This window comes from Anastrepha ludens, chromosome 3 (genome assembly GCF_028408465.1).
Source record: "Anastrepha ludens isolate Willacy chromosome 3, idAnaLude1.1, whole genome shotgun sequence".
Classification (NCBI taxonomy): Eukaryota; Metazoa; Arthropoda; class Insecta; order Diptera; family Tephritidae; genus Anastrepha; species Anastrepha ludens.
In genome coordinates, this window is record NC_071499.1 from 31,479,262 (window position 1) to 31,498,962 (window position 19,701).

Sequence of the window (19,701 nt, forward strand, 5' to 3'; positions counted from 1 at the left end):
GCAGCGGTAATTGCCGGTTGTTCAGCAAGTTCAGCCACCGTCGCCGCTGTTGTTGTTGTGTGGTTGCGAGTTCATACATTTTTTACATTGCCGTTGGCTTCATTGCATACGCGTTTTCTTTTACACAATTCGCAATCCGCTACCATAATGTTGGTTATGCATAAATTATTTGTGTTTTTTTGCAAATTATGCCTGCCAATGATTTTGGCGGCTGCAGTTTTACTATAGTTGCGTTTTTGATGTCATCAACACATTTATTATGCGCATTTTTATAAGTATTGTTTAAAAAATGGGTAGCGTAAATTGAGTGATTTTTTTCGCATAATTTTGCGACTGTTAACACTTTTCGGTTTGAAGGCCTAACCGTTGGTCATGCCATCTGAGTCAGCTTATGCTAATCTTATGGTGACAGTGTTGGCGAAAATGGACGAAAAGTTTTGTTACAATTTAGTTTTTCATATCCCTTTGATACTAAATTTCCTTTTGTAATATATATATATATATATATAATTGGCGCGTACACCCTTTTTGGGTGTTTGGCCGAGCTCCTCCTCCTATTTGTGGTGTGCGCCTTAATGTTGTAATAACTTTTATATTATTTTATGTATTTTTTTTTAATCCGGTGATCGTTGTTTAGTAATTGTTGTAGCCGTGCACTTGTGCTAAAAATTCTTCGCACAACGGTGGCATGTATCTGCATAAAGGAATCGAGATAGATGGTAATGGTTGTACGGGTAGGCTAAGACCTTTATGCACTGCGACCAGATTGATCTATTGTGGGCCCCTAATGACTTAATTATAAGTATTTAGTATACTGACGAATCGAACCAGCTCCTTAGGAGGGAGCAATTGTAGGTCTTCCTCCTCTAGTAAGTACGAGCCCAGGAGATAGATATGGACAATTATGTATTAAAATACTCAAAATGATGAGAGGAGTCGATTTAGCCATGTCTGTTGGTCTGTGCGCATGATAACTCGAGCAAATATTAATATATTTCAATGCCGGAGTATGTTGACGATTAAAAATTTATTTTTAAAAAGAAACAAAAAGAAACTGTGACACCAATATTTAGAAGATTGAAATTTATATAAATAAAGAAATTATTCCCAGATTTTTAAGAAATCACTTGCGTTGAATATATTTCATTCTGAACTATTTTAATATCAACGGTAACTCCGTTTATTCAGTAATAACCGCAATAGCATAATTTCTCAAAGGCAAACAAAAATTGGGACTCCCTAATGTTTTAGCATATTTAAGAGGTTACATATGTACGTCCAGTAGCGCCAAAAATGCGCTAAAAGAAAAACTGTTTTTAGAAGGGATAACAATAGAAAAAAAAAATTTAAAAAATTTACACATTGTTTAATAGTACTTAAACTTAATAAAAAAATGTATTTTTATTTTTCTTTACAAAGTACAATGTAAAAAAAGTTGCTTCACGGTCTGCATCAATAATAAAAAATAATTTGAATTTCAAAAAATTTTGCAATTTACGGTATTTAAAAACATATGCATTTTAACTCAATGTTTAAAATCAACTTCCACAGAAATACGCCTTAAAATATTGTAGTTATAAAGAATAATAATCTGTAAAAAAAATCGAGTTTTTGAAAATTCTGGAAGTATGTAGCCTCTTAAGTAAACTATGTGTATTCCGTTATGTTTTTCATAACTGAACTTCAAAAGTTAGTTTTATTTCTCACATTATGCCATTGAAGTTGCAAGTTTTAAAGAGTGAAGATGACTAAGCCAATATCGAGTGATTTACAAAACCTGATGGTGAAATATCAGTCCAAAGGGAAGAGTGTGCGCCAAATCGCGGAAATTTTGAAAAACCCAAGTCCATAGTATTTCACATATTGAACAAATATATTGAAACCCATTCTTTTCTAAGACATTTGGCTTAGAATTCGTAACTCAAATGTAGCCAAGAGAAGGATTATTTATTTAATAAACGAGAACTCCAAAATTTACGCAGTTAATATTGCCTTCATCTTCTTGATTGGCGCGATAACTGCTTACGCGATTTTGGCCGAATTTAACAAAATCCTAAACGGCGTCAGTTGGACACACCAAGTGAAGCCAAGTCCTTCTACCTGATCTTTCCAACGCAGAGGAGGCCTTCCTCTTCTTCTGCAACCACCAGCTGGTTTCGCGTCGAATACTTTCAGAACCGGAGCGTATGTACCCATTCGGACGAGATGTCCCAGACAACGTAGCCGTTGGATCTTTATTCGCTGCGCCATGTCTATGTCGTCGTAAAGCTCATACAGATAGCTCGTCGCTATCTCTGTCTCTATTATATCTCTGTCTCTATTATACCCTGTATCTTTCTTTTTGACTATTGACTATTACCCCTCTTGGTGCTTCTTGGCTCCGCTTTCAAATTTCTTTTCCCTATTGCAGGTAAAATTTCTTATAAGACTCTTGGCTTGCGGGAGTTCTTGTGTGATTTCCTAATGGGAAATTTTTTGAATATTATCCCAACAATTTACCCTGCATTTAGCAAAAAAAAGATGCGTTTTGTGTGGATACAAATTACTTTCTCGCACTCAACCATTTATGTATGTGTGTGGAATATTTGCCTCTCAGATCAAACTCTCACTCCCACCATGAATAAGAGCTAGCGAGTCAAGGCGTGGCGAGTTAAGCAATTTTACGTTTGGTACCGAAAACTCTCAATTTCTTGGAAAAAAGTCGTCGCGTTGATGTGTGTGAAACAATGCTTTCAGACTATCAGGACAAGCTCAAATGCATCATTACGGGAGATGAGACTTGGATTTATGCTTACGACCCTGAAACAACCGACCAATCAAGCGAATATCGTGCTAAAGGCGAAGCCAGACCGAAAAGAGCACGTCAAAGTCCTTCAAAAATAAAGGTTATGATGACAGTTTTTTTCGATTTTCGTGGTGTGGTGCACTATGAATTCCTTCCACCTGGCCAAACTGTTAATAAGGAATATTATTTGACATTCGATTGTGGACATAAAATCTGAATCGAAGAAGGTGCTGATGGCTATACCGGAAATGGACTATTTGGCATGTTTCGGGGATTGGAAAAATCGTTGGCATAACTGTATTTCATCGAGAGGGGATTATTTTGAAAAAAAAGGAAATTGATTTACAAGAATAAATACAGATTTTTCATTTTACAACCAAATTCACCTTACTTTTTACCCACAGAAGTATACAGTTACAGGTCACTCTTTACGCATAAGGGCTAATGCTTCCAACATAAAATAGACTGTTCAAAACTCTTTAGAAACTTCAAACAACCATCCGGCATTAAAAGAGAATCTTTCAACTCAATCGATCTAATAGATGATGCACGTAGCAACTTTAATAGAGTCATTCTTGATGATTTTATCACATATTATACATTTTTTAATTGAAAACATCTTCAGCTTGGCTGGAAACACTTATAAAAATTAAATTAAAAATATTAGTTGCATGTATTTTGTGTTAAAACACAAGTTCGTACAAATATATGCACGCACGTACAATGTTAACTGCGTGCAGATGTATGTATGTACATGTGTGCTTACAAGAATGCATAAGTATGGACATTTGTATCTATCATACATCAAGAGGCGTGCGTACACTTTGGGGGCTGCAGTGGCACCATCGAGCTGCGTGAATAAATATTTCCAACCAGTTGATCTAGTTTCGCACGCAATGGAAACAATAAACGACGTGGGTAAAAACATGACGGTTACAATGTATACATACGTATATATAGATAAATTACCTTTTGCCGCGCAAACAAATGGAAAAACAAAATTGTGAGAAATATTGTTTATTTGAAAAAAAAAACAGGAAAGAGAGAGAAATATTGTTTATTTGAAAAAATATATATATAAACAGCAAACAAGATTTCCTGCGGGCGGGTGAACTTTCAATTTTCAATTCAAGCTCATTTGCCTTAAAAAATGTTAATTTGTTATTATTCGGTGATTTGCATACATATGTACAAATATGTTACATCTTAAAATCGCAAAAGACAGAAAACCGTGCAAAACCGTGGTAGCAGAAATGAACAAAAAAGTGACAACGTCACGACTTACTAGTCGAAACATTCATTTACCTTTCGTTGACTTTAACCACACTTCTCCTTTCACACACGCTCCCAAAAACACATACGCGTACATAATATTTTGTTCAATAAGTTTTGCGGTTCGATAAGAAAAACACAATTTTACGGTTTGAAATACACTTTATTATGGTATTCAGTATAGGCTCCCTATCAATTTCTCCAAATTTCAATATCATGGAGAACGTGTGGGGTGCATTGGTTCGAGCAGTTTGTGGAGGAAATAAGCGGTGCTCTACATTCTTCACAAGAATGATAGAAACAAGATTGCGCCCATCAAGAGTGCGTGACGTCACGTTTGCTAAGATGTGCAGTGTTGCCAACCATTTGCTCTTCGCAATAAAATTAGTGCTCTTTTATACCCGAAATGCGACAATTTTTAAGTTGGTGTTAGTTCCTTGTTTTAAATTTAAAGCTACCGAAAGTGTAAGTTAAAAAGAAAACTATATTATTAAACAAAAGAAGGTTAAGTAGGTCACTCTGAGAAGATTTTAGTGCAAATGATAATTTGTTGATTCTTATAAAATTTGATATTTTGAAAGTGCATATTTAATTTTTTGCTCCTTTTAAGTTAATGCAAGAATATTAAATATTCTTCTCCCTACTCTTCTTAACATTAAACACTTTTTTGCCCATTTTAAAAAGCGTTTGAACTTACTGAATGCGAATTAAAACCATAGAGGTGTAATCGTTTCTTCCGGTCCTCAATCCTTAGTGGGACATAAGGCATCAATCAATAGGTGAATTCATAATAAAAATAAGCAACAAAATACTACTGAAGAAACTATAGCAGCACTTTTACAAAAATAAGGTACTATTTTTTCTTCTTCTTGATAACCTCAAATATAGCAAAAAAGTAGTTCTCTTAACAGAAAACTCATAAATTAAATTGTACATAACCATGACACATTTATTTAAAAAAAAACGCACCTTTTGAAGACAATTTGTCAAGCATACAAAGTTCTTTAAGTAATTGAATAAAAATCTTATTATTTATTTTCTTTAAATGGGCATTTTAGTGCGTTTTTATATCCAAGGCTAGGCAACACTGCAGTAGCGGGGGAGATTTGGCTGCTGAAAGGAGAATAACACCAATAATAACCGCAATCGCGGCCAATGCTACCAGATGTTAAAAAAAGTGAAGCTAAATAAAACTGGGTGAATTATTGAACTAATTAAAAAAAAATGTATATTTTACAAAACTATAAACAACACACTTTAATTAGAACAGGTTAGAAAAATGTCATAAAGAAAGAACTAAAACTCCGAGACTAAATAACAAAAACAAAAGCTAAATCAAGTAACGTAAATGGTAATCTGGCCATATTGGTGCTAAAACCACGTAACTCATTGTCAAATTCGCTGAGCGCAAAGTAACGGCACCACGATAGGCGCCATCTCATTACTCTTTCCATCATGGTGGGGTGCATTGATTCGAGTAGTTTGTGGAGGAAATTCTACATTCTTCATTCATGAGACACGAAAGTAGTGCAATTATTTGATTCAATTGTGAACAGGCTTTTTGAAGTGAGTGAAAAGAATGGGAGAGCATTACTAGAAAGAGAACAAATAAAACGTATTTTAAAACAGTTCCCAAAATGCATTTATAATTTTGTAACAGTTATATATTAGTCTACTCTCTTCTTGCCTAATATAAATGATGTTGTCTTTGTTGCTTGTTATGTGAACTTGTTTCTCTTAATAACACGCTTGTCCAAATAGTGCATGTAAGAATATTTTCTCTAAAACACAATAAAAAATGTAAGTGAAATTATTGTGCGGTTCTGAATAATTATGCAACGGGGTGTATTTTTGAGCTACTCGCCAATAAGAAGTTAATCGTGGGGATAATTTCAGATGTTAGTTTAGAATATTATTTGATGAGTTTAATATCTTAAAAATTACGTTTAGTCTTGCAGTCAAATTGAGATTATATCTTTTCATATTTTAGATGTTATTTGTATAAGCATTCATATGCAATTTTTGTAATGGAAAGGTTTTTTTAGTTAAATTTAATTGCATTTAGTGGTGGAAATGTTCAGCACGGACATTCAATTAAGATAATGACTGTCAGTAAGTGATGACTGAAAGAGTAATTCACTAAACTAAATGGGGAAAAATATCTTCAATTTTTTTTTCTAACTATTAACAATTAATCACCTGTAAACACTATAATAAATGTTTTTTCTTTTGAACAACAACAAATGAACAATACATGCAATTTAACGATTTCAAATTTTTCATGCAGTTCAAAGGTCATGGTGTATAACCGTAATTCACAGACAAGTAAAAATAAAATTAGTATTTTCAAAAATAAAAGAAAAAAAAAAACTTAAAAAATGAAGCAATTAACAAACTTCAAATTAAATGTAGGTAAACAAAGCAACACAATGTAGGATAAACGAATTTTCAGTGCTATACAGATAATGGCATTGTAAATGTTTGTGTTATCACTTTTTGCCTGAAATAATTGGGCACTTACGGATAATAAATATATATAAAAGAAAAAAGTAATTTGATTTTTATTTTCATGTATTTTTGGTTTAGTTTTATTTTTCTCTGCTTCGTAATATTTATATCTACCTTAACATCTCAAACTAATCATAGGCATACAAATGTATGCATGTATGTGCCTAATAAACTGGAAGTGTATCTTCATTCAAATAATCATTAATCTACATTTGTTTTTGTATATACATACATATTAATACTTATATAAAGATATTTTATTTACATGCTCGTACAATTAACCAAAAATGTGCAACGGCAATTTATTTTTTCCCCCAACAAAAGCTTCGGGTTAAAATGTATGTATGTCACATGTAAGATTCTTACATAAATTTAATTTCCTGTTTACTCAAAATTAAAACAAAAAATTATATAAAACATAAATGAAAAAGCTTTACAAGCAAAAATACGTTGAATTCCTATAGTTTTTTTTCGGAAAACTGGTCTTCAAATATATTTTACTATATTTAGCATGCAAATTAGATTGAAAATACTATTTAAGGCACTAGTTTTGGAAACATCTTCCATTAATCAGGAAATTATTTTAACTTACTGCTTCAATGATCACAATTTTATTTGCCAGTATGCCAATAATTGATACCTTAAGGAAATGGGTCACTGTAGCGGCGAAAACTAAGCATAATTGGAAAATTGTGTTAAGATTAACAATGACATAAATCAAAACATTAAAAAAGGCACATGCAATAACTTTGTAAATTAAAGAAAAGAGCGCTTGAATAGTTTTTCCTCCATGAAGCTGTTGTTGGAAAGGTGCGAGTTACATTCTGTTACTTTAACAGTCATGTTGTTTCTCTCAAACAGTTCACTATGATAACTTCTCCTTTAGCTTTGAGCTAATTGGCGCTTACACTCTTTATTGGGTGTTTTAAGCTGTTATTGTAATTATAATATTAGGATTATCGTTCAATAAAACGCCAGCTTAATTTCCTTTATCCGAACTTGGACGGGTGGTTGCAGAGCAGTGCGAATTGAAACTGTTCAGGAATATCGGGCTGTTGAGTCTTTTACTGGCTCGTCAGATACTTGGTAGGGAAAAGGTGAGACGCGCACTGCGTGCCATCGAACAATTGGGTGCCAATTTCAAGGCAATTTAAAAAAAAATGTTGATTTGATCACATTTTGAACATTTTTATTTATTTTTATCAAATTGTACATCAAACAGGGGTACGTAAATAAAAAACAAAAACAAATTGTTTTACTTTTATTTAATTTATTTAAAAATTAAATAATTTCTTTCAATAATTACCAAAAATATTAGCTTTAACATTTTTTTCGTTGATATCAAAAAAAAAGCATTTCGTTTTGTTTTTGCAGTAAAATATCCTCAGTTGTATATTAGTTTGGGGTGAAAAAAACCATTTATTTTACGTAAAATTTTTGCTTAGCTTCTGAGCGATGCTACGACTATGTAGAAACAATAGCAAAAAAGTAGTTGAAAATTTTTTATTTTGCAAAAAACAAAAAGTGCGAAACAGGTTTTTACTCAAAAATGCATTACGCAAAAACAACTGAATTTAGCTACTGGGCATGCAGCTCAATTGAAGTTTGAGGTGTCCTCTTGATTTGGAAAAGGTTAAAAAACAAAAAAAATACACTTTTTGAAATATTGAATTTCGAAAAAATTTCGCACTTTTTGTTTCTTTGCAAAATAAAAAAAATTTCAACTACTTTTTTGCTATTGTTTCTACATGAAGTCGCTTGTGCAAGTAATGACGATCATTTTGAACCCAGAATCATTAAAATCGATTCACTTTGGACTAAGTTATAAGCAATTAAAAAAAAAAATTCTTATACCTATAATTAAGAAAATCGATTTTGAGCCGAAAAACAAAATTGCCGATAAATCTTTGAAAAAAAAAATTTCGAACAAAAAAATACGTGTCTCATTATTTCGGCCAGTGAGCAACATATTTGAGTTACATCGAAATCGAAGAACATGACCCGAATAGCCCGGTAGAATTGAAATGGAAAAGATCTGATATTTGCGTAACAATTCAAAAGTCTGCCGGGTCACAGATAAGTAGAAATATAGTTTTTTCTCTTAAAACTTTGTTCAACTTTCCCTGCAATTGCATTCTTTTTGTGCCGAGTTTTATTCTTGTTAACTCGAGAATTGCCTACAGATGTATTTACAAACATACATATAGATTATATGTATTACAGATTCCACTTTACACTGTTATATTTACTTACTCTAATACTTAAAAGACAACTGAGCATGTAAAAGATGCGAAAAAAGAACTTTGAATAAATTTTGAGCCAACCACTCAAAACAGTCATAATTAATGCACTGAAGGTGTTAAAAACTAGTTTTAGCAGCGTATAATTGTAATTAACACAATTAGAATTCACTGCGTCTGACAAACAAATGTCACGCAAAGAAATCGTGTCAACGTAACAAAATGTCAACAAAGCGTCTCAAATACCACAAGTGGAGTGTGTCAACAGTTTTTGACACAAACGACGATGAGTGAATTTCAAATGACACAAAAAACACTTTTGGCAAACAAAAAGAAAACGGAAAAAAGTCGTGAAAATGAAAGCTATAAGAAAAGTCACACGTTTAGAAAAATGTGTGCTTTTTGGGATGGTATGCGTGTTTCCAACACGTGCCCATTGTGTTTATTACCCCCCTTCATAAATATGTATTGTACGTTTTGTGGCACCGTTAGCTTGTTTGCGCTGTCCGCGTAAAATGTTTAAGCGTTAAAAAATTGGTGCTAAATGGTAGTGAGCCGTATTTTGGGCTTGGGTTGTCGCACGCAAGTGATTCAAATTTGGGTGTGATCAGTAACACATACAGACGTACAAAAGTTGTTTATCGTTTTTTTTTATCGTTTTATAATGGCTAAATTGGTTGCGTTTTCCACAAGAATTTTAAATGCACACTTGGGTCCAACTAATCGTTTAATCTCGTTTTTGTTCTGTTAGAGCTTATTGTACGCCGCTTAGCGCTTACTCAGCTCAGAGTTTATGCATTTGTTAATTATTCTCTTAGCTGAGGATTAACTAATCGCCCGCGGTTATTTATCAGCTCCGCTGCGACCTCATTTCCCTTTGAACTCAACACTGAGTTTAGTTACTCTAACTCTCTGTGCACAGTCGATCAGTTAAAAACAAAAACAGTTACTCAATATGAATTTACTCTAATAATTATGAAAGGGCATACCTATAGGACAAACTTTGCGGCAGACAGTACCAGGCCAGAGGGTCGGATTTTTCCTTTATTCACGGGGGTTACATTAATATTTTTTGCCGAAAGTGCAATTCAATTATTGGAAATATATCGTACAAAATGACTTCAAATAAAATGTCTGTTCACACAACGACAATGACAGATGACTTCCACAGTAGAATTTAACGAGGAATTTTCTTGTGCGAGATGGCACAAAATTAATCACTCTATCGCAAATGGCGTCGTACGTTAATCATATTTAGCACTCGTGAGCTTGACAGCTGTAATTAAAAACCAGTCTAGCGCCTAAAGATCAAAATAAAGATTTCCTTCACTTAAAATATTTTTTTTTATTTAGTAAAAAATTTAATAAACTTAATTTTTAAAACTAAATTTTTTATATTTAGTAAAAAAACAAAATGGGTGATTAATTTTGCGCCACATTGTAGTAGATAGTAAGACGATGTACGCTTTTCTTGTGAAGCCATTTCTTGGCCTGCCCATTCAAACTAACCTAACCTTTCTGAAGCGTGGGTTAGAAACTTCAAACTTTCTTTCCCACTTCATTGTCTTTCTCTGCTGCTACATCGAATACTTTCGCGGCTGCAGAGGTTGTAGCATTCACTGTACACCGTTCCACCCCTTGAGATATGCTGGCGATAGCGTCTGAACCTGACTCAGAACATTTCTTTCGAACACTTAATGGAATGTCTTCATTGGTTTTGCCGTAAATGTCATTTTGGTTGCCGTAAATGTCTTTTACGACCGGCGTAGCCGAATGGGTTAGTGCGTGACTGTCATATGGAAGTGCACAGGTTTGAGAGCCCGAGCACGAAACACCAAATGATAGAACAAGTTTTTTCTAAAGCGGTCGCCCCTGGGCAGACAATGAGAATCCTTCGAGTGCACTTGAAAAAGCTGCTCATTAGAAAACCATTTGCCGTTCGTAGGCGGTATACAGGTCTTTCGAATTGTGAGCAACATCAAGTTGCACAGGAGGAGCAGAGCGGGTGTATATGGAGTTTTAATGAAGAGGCATAGTAAGATTTAATTTCTCTTTCACATCACTACTCGGTTTCATTGTTTTGGTTTGAATCGAGGCGAATCTAAAGGGTGATTTTTTAAGAGATATAGGAAAGATTTTCAAAAAAACACACGAAAAATTCAGAAAAATTTAAGCATTTTTATTTAAATTGATAGTACAGTCCATATAATTTAATGTTTGAAGATTATTTCATGCAAATGTTGACCGCAACTGGTCCATCTCCTTAGTCCAATTTTGGCATACTTTTTCCAATGTTTCGGCCGGCATCTCACATATAAATGCTTTAATGTTGTATTCCAATGCGTTAATTGAAGCAGGCTTGTCTGAATAGACATGAGCTTTAACATAGCCCCACAAAAAATAATCTAAAGGCGTTATATCGCACGATCTGGGTGGTAAATTGACAGGTCCCGAACGTAAAATAAAATGTTCACCGAATTCGTCTCTCAACAAGTCCATTGTTACGCCTGTTGTGTGCCATGTGGTACCGTCTTGCTGAAACCACATGTCATGCAAGTCAAGCTCTTGCATTTTGGGCAAAAAAAAGTTGGATATCATTTCACGGCAGAGCTCACCATTCACAGTTACGTTACGATTCGCAGCATCTTTGAAGAAGTACGGTCCAATGATACCTCCAGCCCATAAACCGCACCCAACTGTGACCTTTTCTGGATACATTGGTAGCTCTTGCAATTCTTCTGGGTGATCTTCACTCCAAAATCGACAATTCTCCTTATTTACGTACCCATTGATCCAAAAATGAGCTTCGTCGCTGAACACAATTTTTCGACTTTAAACTTTCTTAACAGAACACGCATTTTTATAATAGGCGTAGAGGGAGCATTCTCGTTTTATTAAATTTTTCAAATATAGGAAATTGAATTAAAATTAAATTAAAAAAATGTGTAAAACGACGAAAAGCAATACGAGTACAAATACTCATAAAAGCAACCACAACTACAACGATTTAGATGCTAACAATGATATGTCGGATGAATTGAGCGCGTACAGCTCGGAGGAAGACGAGGTGACGTCACGAAAATCGCGAAAAATACAGCCAACTGATGCTGCGGATTGCGAGGATGGGGGCGGAATGTAAAAATGTAAATTAATTTGTGTGCAAGTAAATTACAAGTGATATTTTCATATTTGAGCCGTAAGCCCTGGCAGCTAGTGCTCCTTTTTTTTATTGTAAAATAATATATTAATTTATTGTTATTTTCCATATATTAAATTAAATTAATTAATTATAATAAAATTCCATGATTTGCAAGCATTGTTCGTTTGTAAGACGATTCATGGTTAAATTATAGACCAAACTGAAGATGTTTGACAGTGCAATAAAACACGAAGCGTGCGTCTGCTGTTTCAACCAACTGTTTGAAAAGATAATAGCTAAAAAATCACCCGTTATTAAAGGTGATGTTGGTAAATCAGCTGATTCGTTTTTTTTTTCTTTCGCCGTGTCCATGCGGCTGTCAGCCCAGAATGTAACAAGGCGAATTCATTCTCTGTTTTCTATTTTGCCAATACTTTGCTTTGGCAATCAAGTGTACAAAACATTGTTGTTGGTCTAGTGGCACCACCTTTAATAAATGCGCCTTATTTTCATTTTTTTTTTTAATGTACTCATTTAAGTAACATATACGATTTTTGACTTGAGAAAGTGCAAATTTTGTTTTGAGATCATTAAAAATCATGAAATCGATAATTATTAGTTCTCTTTGATTTTTTATTGTTGCGATAATACGAATTTCGCCATTCGCCAACCTTTCATTTGCGTTGCTTCTTCTCTTTTTTAATGGTGTTAATTTTATTGCTTTGCTTTTAGTAAGAGTTGAGTGTATGATACTTTTGGTTTAAAAGCATAATTCACTTTCAACTTTTATTTCACGAATTGCCAAAAAGTTTATTTCGCATATAGAGATTCACTAAAAAAAGCTATAAAATGCTATTAATTAAGTAAATAAAATTTCCATTATGGCTTTACAATCGCATATATGCATGAAAGTGTGTATGTATATGCGTATATGTACTATCATTGCGGTTATACAGATGCACATATTTCGCCACTCAAGTCGGGCCCTTTTGCTGCACTTGGCTAATGGCATTCGCCTTACCAAATATGGAACTTCGCGGTCAGTCAATGATGTACCTACCGCCAATTCAAATAACATTGTTTATACTCTAATACGTCTTTCTTCACTTTTTCTAATTTTTTTTTGCTGTTGCTTATGGCGCTCAGCATGAGCTACGACCATCCGATATGTGTGCCTTGTTTTGGTTTGGTGCGCACGCGCACACGTGGCAACACTCATCAGCACTTTGGTCTATTATTATGAGTTTTATTTATTTTTTTTTTCATTTTACATATAAGCAGATCTTTCACTGCAGTACCACATCTGTGCATTTGTGTTCGTACATAAATATACAATATTAGATCTTGCGGGGCATTATTTGTGCAACGCTTAATTACTTTGTTAACTGTGCACCTAAACATTAAATGGCTTTAATTGATACATTCACTTTTACTTTTATTTTACCCCATCGAGAGTGTTTATGGATTAGTTGATTTCGTAGTAAAACAGAATTGACCTGAAAAAATGCAGAGGAGATTTGATGAATGGATATTTGGATAATTAACACAATGGCGTACTCAGCTCAGCTCTTTTCCAGCAAGCCATTTTTCAATGCATTCCTTCGGGGAAAAAAAATTATTTCAAATACTTATGATCGCTCCATGCCAATGATATGCTTATCAAAGGGAAGCGGAAAAAGCACCTACTGTTTTAAGATTTTATTCGTTTCCGTATGTGAATATTTACTTTGTGTTGGAAAAAACTCAGTACACCTCAGCGCGACGGATCTTAATTATAATTATCAGAGATCGCTCAACAAGGCTCTTGTGTTATTTGTGCTATTATTCCGTGTTAATTACATATACTTTTATGCACACACTTACAGGTTTATTGCAGTTATGCACTTAAGTCTAATTTGCTTTGATATGCGTAATTAAAATTAAAATGTTCACATTTTATTGGCTATTTCAGAGTAAACAGAAATCAAGTGCTGATACCAAGTGCAGCTCCGCGGAAAAGTCTACGAAATCAAGCAGTGGCAATGCCGCAAACAACAGTAATAACAATAATAATAATATTAGTAGTCGAGAAAATAACAACGTTTGCGGCAAACACACATCGATTGGAAAAACAAATTGGAATGCTAAGGTAAGTAGTCCTATGTTAATTTCTTTGATAAGTAGCGCAGAAAATCACAGGTTGGGCAGCTACATAAGGGGGCGTCCATAAATTACGTGAGATGTTTAAGGGGGGGAGGGGGTCGAGTCAAATCTCATCTAATCTTACGTTGGAGAGAGGGGAGGTCTCGGCAAATATCACGCAATTTTTTTTCTGATTGAAACAATAAAATTGTACATGCTTAAGATTTAATCTCAAGCGTAATCGTAGTATGATTAAGATAATTCACTAATTCGTTCGAAAGAAAATAATTTCATTCATACTTCGACGTTATACATTACTACTGTCAAACCACCATATTTGTTTTATACCAAATAGCTCAATTTAATCTGAATTTGCGGTACAGTGTAGCCCGTCGGTTGTTTTCGCGCCACTATGAGCCGAACGCCCTATCACTCAGGTTGACGTTTGACAATTCCGGACTTTAAAGAACATGACGGAAAATCATTTGCTCCATTTCTAATACGCGTACCGATTGAACCGCTGAATGCCATCATCAGCCTATTGATCTCTATTGCCCAAGTATACGTGATGATTTAGAGAAAATATGCTGCAGTACATGCGGTATTTACTTCGCATCTATCACAAGAGCTGCAGAGCACAGGAGAGCAGCTCACATTGCACCAGCTAAGTAAGCGGGTATGTTCCGCAAACTGCGACCCTCACGGATTGTCACAAGACGAGCTAATGAGTTACTGTGCGCAAGCGTAAACGGCTTAGAGTGGCTAGATTAGAACGAAGTTGAAGGAGCACATGATTTTACTGAAAATCATATGGACATGTTGGTCCCAATAGTCTCTCTTGACACCGCGCATGATTCTCCATGGACTGAATTAGAGTAGATATTCTTTTTTTAATCGCAGTAGTTACGATTTAAGTCTTCTATTGTTAAATTTTTATTACACTTATAACTCTCAGCAATATTGATTACTAGTCTTAACTAGTCGTAAATAAAAGCACGAAGCAAATTTTTTTTCTTTTTACAATAACAATCCAACGCGTTTACATAAGAAACCCACATTTTGAAAAATCTCACGTGAGATTGGGGGATGGGGGAGGGGGTTGAATAAAATCTCACGACATCTCACCAGGGGGGGAGGGAGGGTTCAGAAAATGGAAAAAACACCTCACGTAATTTATGGACGCCCCCTAAGTGGATGGCTGATGTGAGCAGAAAACAAGTGCCTTGAATTGATTGAGACCAAGTAAACATGTTTGAAGCGTGTAAAAAATACTTTTTTCTACCAAATAAATGTCATATGACCAATTTTCATAAGACTAAATAAATTTCGTATATTTTTATTATCAGTTAAGGGCTAACAATTTTTGGTTTGTAATACTTAAACTTATAATGATAAATGTTAAAATTATGTTGAAATAAGCACAGATTTCACGCAACTTAAATTATTTATTAAGAAAAGTAAAATCTCTAGAACGACAATAGTAAGTAACACCAATGCTATTATATTTTAAATAAACAAATATAATTCTTGGGGTAAGTTTTTAATTTGGAGCTTAGTAATTTGTGTAGGATCTTCCTTTGGTCTATCACCCTCTCTGATGCAATGGTGCTACACAGCAGTAGTTAGACCGATGTTGCTGTATGGGGCCTTAGTATGATGGACTGCGACAAGAAAGCTAACATACTTAATACCACTGGAAGGGATTCAGCGACTCGCTGCTCTGTGCATAACAGGAGCGATGAAAAATGATACTCTACATGCCACCAATTGACCTTATGGTGGAAAACCTGGCAGCGAAATCCGCGAGGAGGTTAGTGGCTGCCGGAGTATTCACCTGTAGAACCTTCGGACAAAGCTCAATAGGAAAGTGGAGCTCAGGTTGCACAGACTACATGACTCCGTACTTTAATTGGGAGAGAAGGTTTCGAAGGAGGGACTGTTGACTGATATTAGTTTGGGGAAAAAGAAATCCATTATGTTTGCGCAAATGGCTTAAAACTGTTTTATGGTCGATTTTTAGGTTCGGGGCAATGCTACGACTATTAATATGCCAGGCAACTTCGATTATTTCTATGATTTTTATCAACGTTTCCGACATTTTCCTTAACATCAAAACCCCTGAACGGAATCAACGGAACTAAAATTGCACGTAATTAGCTCTTACAGTATCGGCACCATAAATACCATTCACTATTTCAGCGTCCTAGCTTGCAATTTCGCCTTTATCAAAAGAACTGTAAAATGTACTGAATTTTCTCTTTGTTGATTTCCATTGTTAACACACTGTAACTCACAACTGAATGGAACGAACATAAACAGTACACGATTTTTTTAGTGTGAAATGTCACCTTGGCAACGAACTTAAGCCGTTCGGAGTCGGCTTGAAACTGTAGGTCCCTCCATTTGTGAAACAACAACAAGATTCACGCTATACACGTTTGTCGACCTCTGTCGTAAACAAGTCGCTTTCATAATCTCGGTTACGCCAGCAAATCAGCTGATTGCTTCTAAATCGCTGCTAGCCGCCTAAAGGTCTGATGTTGGCCCACCTTCTTAATCCGTTTCAGCATGGATAGAAATGATAATCCTAATTCATCCCAATCAGCCTCAAATCATTGGCATAGATTAGTATTTTTTTCTCGCCGATGCAGTCCCTTTGCTTTATCTTGCTAACTTTCCATTATTTTATACATTGGATTTTCATACAGAGATAAGGCCTTTTAATAGTATGAAGAGTGGCCTTTAAGTTTATTAATAAAAGTTGATTGCATTCTAATATTTTTTCATATCTATTTTCATTAAACATATTTCTAAACTCGTTTATTCAATGCGATTCGCTCGATGTTTATATGCCATGTTGTGCAAAATTGTGTCGAAATTCATAAATTGCATTTCATGTAAAAATTCCATGTTGAACTCAATTTAATTTTACTCCACTTTGAAGTCCAAAAAAAAAAAGTTTATCAGTAAACTAATTTCTTGCCAACTCCATCGCACGTCTTTCGCATACTGACTTTTATGACATTAACACAATTAATATTTCTATTATGGCTATCTTCCCGTTCGACTTCGTTTTATAATTGAAAATAAGATAGAGCCGAAAGAAAAATAGAAAAGTTTTCCTTGTTGGAAATCACGTAATTTAGATCAACGCGCATAAATCTTATTTGGAGCGATAAATTTGTGTGCAAATGGACTATTGTAAACACTTACATATGCACATTGGGGCGGTTCGCATTTTCTTTGCTGTGTTATGGCATACTTCTGTAGCACAATGGTCCGAAGTTGTGTATTTCATGCACAGGTAGTCGACATCAAAGAAGTAATCATTTGGCCGATCCTATAAAGGAGTTAACGTTTATGTACTTTAAAAGACGATCGTCAGTCGAGGATTACAGACTACATGCATTTGTTTGGGAGGATTGCCTGACTTCTCCATCGGTTGTTTCTAAATATTTTCTTTTGAAGCTTATGTGGACACAGTTATTTTGTAGGAAATTCCTTTTTCCTTTTCTTTATTTTTTTCTTTTCTCTTTTACTTTTTTTCCTTTCTTATTTCGTTTTCCATTTCTCTTTCTTCTTTCTGTTCCTTTTCATTTATCCTTTCCCCTTTCCTTAAGCGTCCTCTTTTTCCTTTTCCTATTTATTATTCTTTCCTTTTCCTTTTACTATCCTCTTTCATAATTTTTTCTTTTACTTCTTCTTTTTATTTTCTTTCTAATTTTTTGTATTTACTTTTCATTTTCATTTTTTTTTTCATTTTCATTTTCCTTTCATTGTTCTTTTCCTATTTCTTAAGTTCACCTTTTCCTTTCCCTTTTCTTTCTTTTTTTCTTAATTTCTTCCTTTTTTCTTTTTATTTCTGCTCCTTTTCCTTTCCTCAACCTACCCCTGTTTCCTATTCCGTTTTGCTCTTCTTTCCCTTCTCTTTCCCCTATTCTTTAGCTTTCCTTTTACTTTCCCCTATCCCCTTTCCTTTTCTTTTTACTTTTTCTTTTTAGTGTCCTTTTCGTTTTCTTTTTCTTTCAGTTTTTCATTTTCCGTTTCCCTACCTTTTTCCTTTTTCTTTTCCCTTCATTTTTCTGCCCCTTTTTCCTTTCTTTTCCCTTTCATTTTCCTTTTCCGTCTCCTTTTTCTTTGTTTCCCCTTTTTTTCTGTCAGTAACTGTAGTTTTAACAATCATTATTGAGCCTAGGGATGTTCAAACCTACACTTATATAAAACTATAGAAAAATTCTTAAAAAAAATTGCCGAAAGTGATGCAGCGAATGTAACCGGCTTTAGAATTTTTGCCTTTCTGTTTGCTTGTTTGAACTCACTAATTTCCGAAACTATTGAATGAACTTTCGTGAGGCTTTAACTGTTGACCATAGGGTAACCTCGTACATAGAATTTATTTAACAAAATCATACTTTCCAATAAATTCATTTGAATACAATTTTATTTTTTCAACGAGAAAGCATTAAAACAGGCATTTTTTACCTTTATACAAGGTGATGCAAAATTAATCATCCAATTATGTTTTTGAATAACTTTACTAATGATCTTGGGTGATGTAAATCTGAATCTGGACCCTTAGAATTTTTCTGTTGAGTGAAAGAAATAATACCCGTCAAAAGGCTGCCGTAATTGTTGATGCAAACTTGTGTCCGTTTTATCACATTTTCCACGGCTTTCTGCCAGATTTCCCGTGATAACTGTTCACACATAAGTCCAGAGCCCTTCTACTCCTTGGGCAAGGGGTAAGTAACTGTTCACCCTGTTAAAACTTCAAATTAAAAGGCGAAGAAGCTTCTTCCGTCGCAAAGCAATAGTCGGGTATGGTATTCGCGCTTATTCGGCGTTTTGAAGATTCATAAGTTTAAGAAGGAGCTGCCGTAATAACGGACAGATGAGTACCATTGGATGTAATAAAAAAATAAAAATAAAGTAGAATATCCTGGCAATTTGTGGATTATTATCCTGTGATTTAAATAAGAGTCCAAAAACAAAAAGACACAGAAAACAGCATTAATACAGTCAACAAGGTCAGCCTGAAGATCCAACGTAGAATCTCTCTTGCCAACAAGTTTTACTTTGAACTAAGTAGGCAACTGAGCAGTAAAGTCGTCGCTCGACGAACAAAACTAACACTCTACAATACTCTCATCATTCCCGTCTTAACGTATGGCGCAGAAGCGTGGACGCTGACAACACGATTTTTGAGAACGATGAGCTGTATGAGATATACGATGATATAGACATAGCGCAGCGAATAATGGGTCATGTCGTCCGAATGGATACAAACGCTCCGGTTCTGAAAGTATTCGATGTGGTACCAGATGGTAGCAGAGGAAGAGGAAGGCCTCCTCTGTGTTGGAAAGATCAGGTGGAGAAGGACTTGTCTTCACTTGGTGTGTCCAACTGGCGCCGGTTAGCACGAGCAAGTAACGACTGGTGCGCTTTGTTAAACTCGGCCAAAATCGCGTAAGCGGTTATCGCGACAATTAAGAAGAAAAAGAAAAACAAATAAAGCTCCTAGGGAACTACATTAGAGTAATCAACCAGTTGTGAAACCCTCCAGAGAACCAGAATCCATTTAAAGATTGTATGAGCTTCCGTAAGTACAAATTAAGAATTGTCACAGAAGTTTTCAC

At 34.7% G+C, this 19,701-nt stretch overlaps 1 protein-coding gene across 1 annotated transcript in view; it reads left to right on the top strand.

The window, feature by feature from the left end:
* The window catches only part of LOC128857340 (uncharacterized), a 116,111-nt gene that overhangs the window by 44,891 nt on the left and 51,519 nt on the right, over positions 1-19,701 (top strand). The window contains exon 2 of the mRNA XM_054093053.1: positions 13,896-14,072. Coding sequence (XP_053949028.1) covers positions 13,896-14,072 — 177 coding nt within the window. The remainder of the gene's footprint in view (positions 1-13,895; positions 14,073-19,701) is intronic.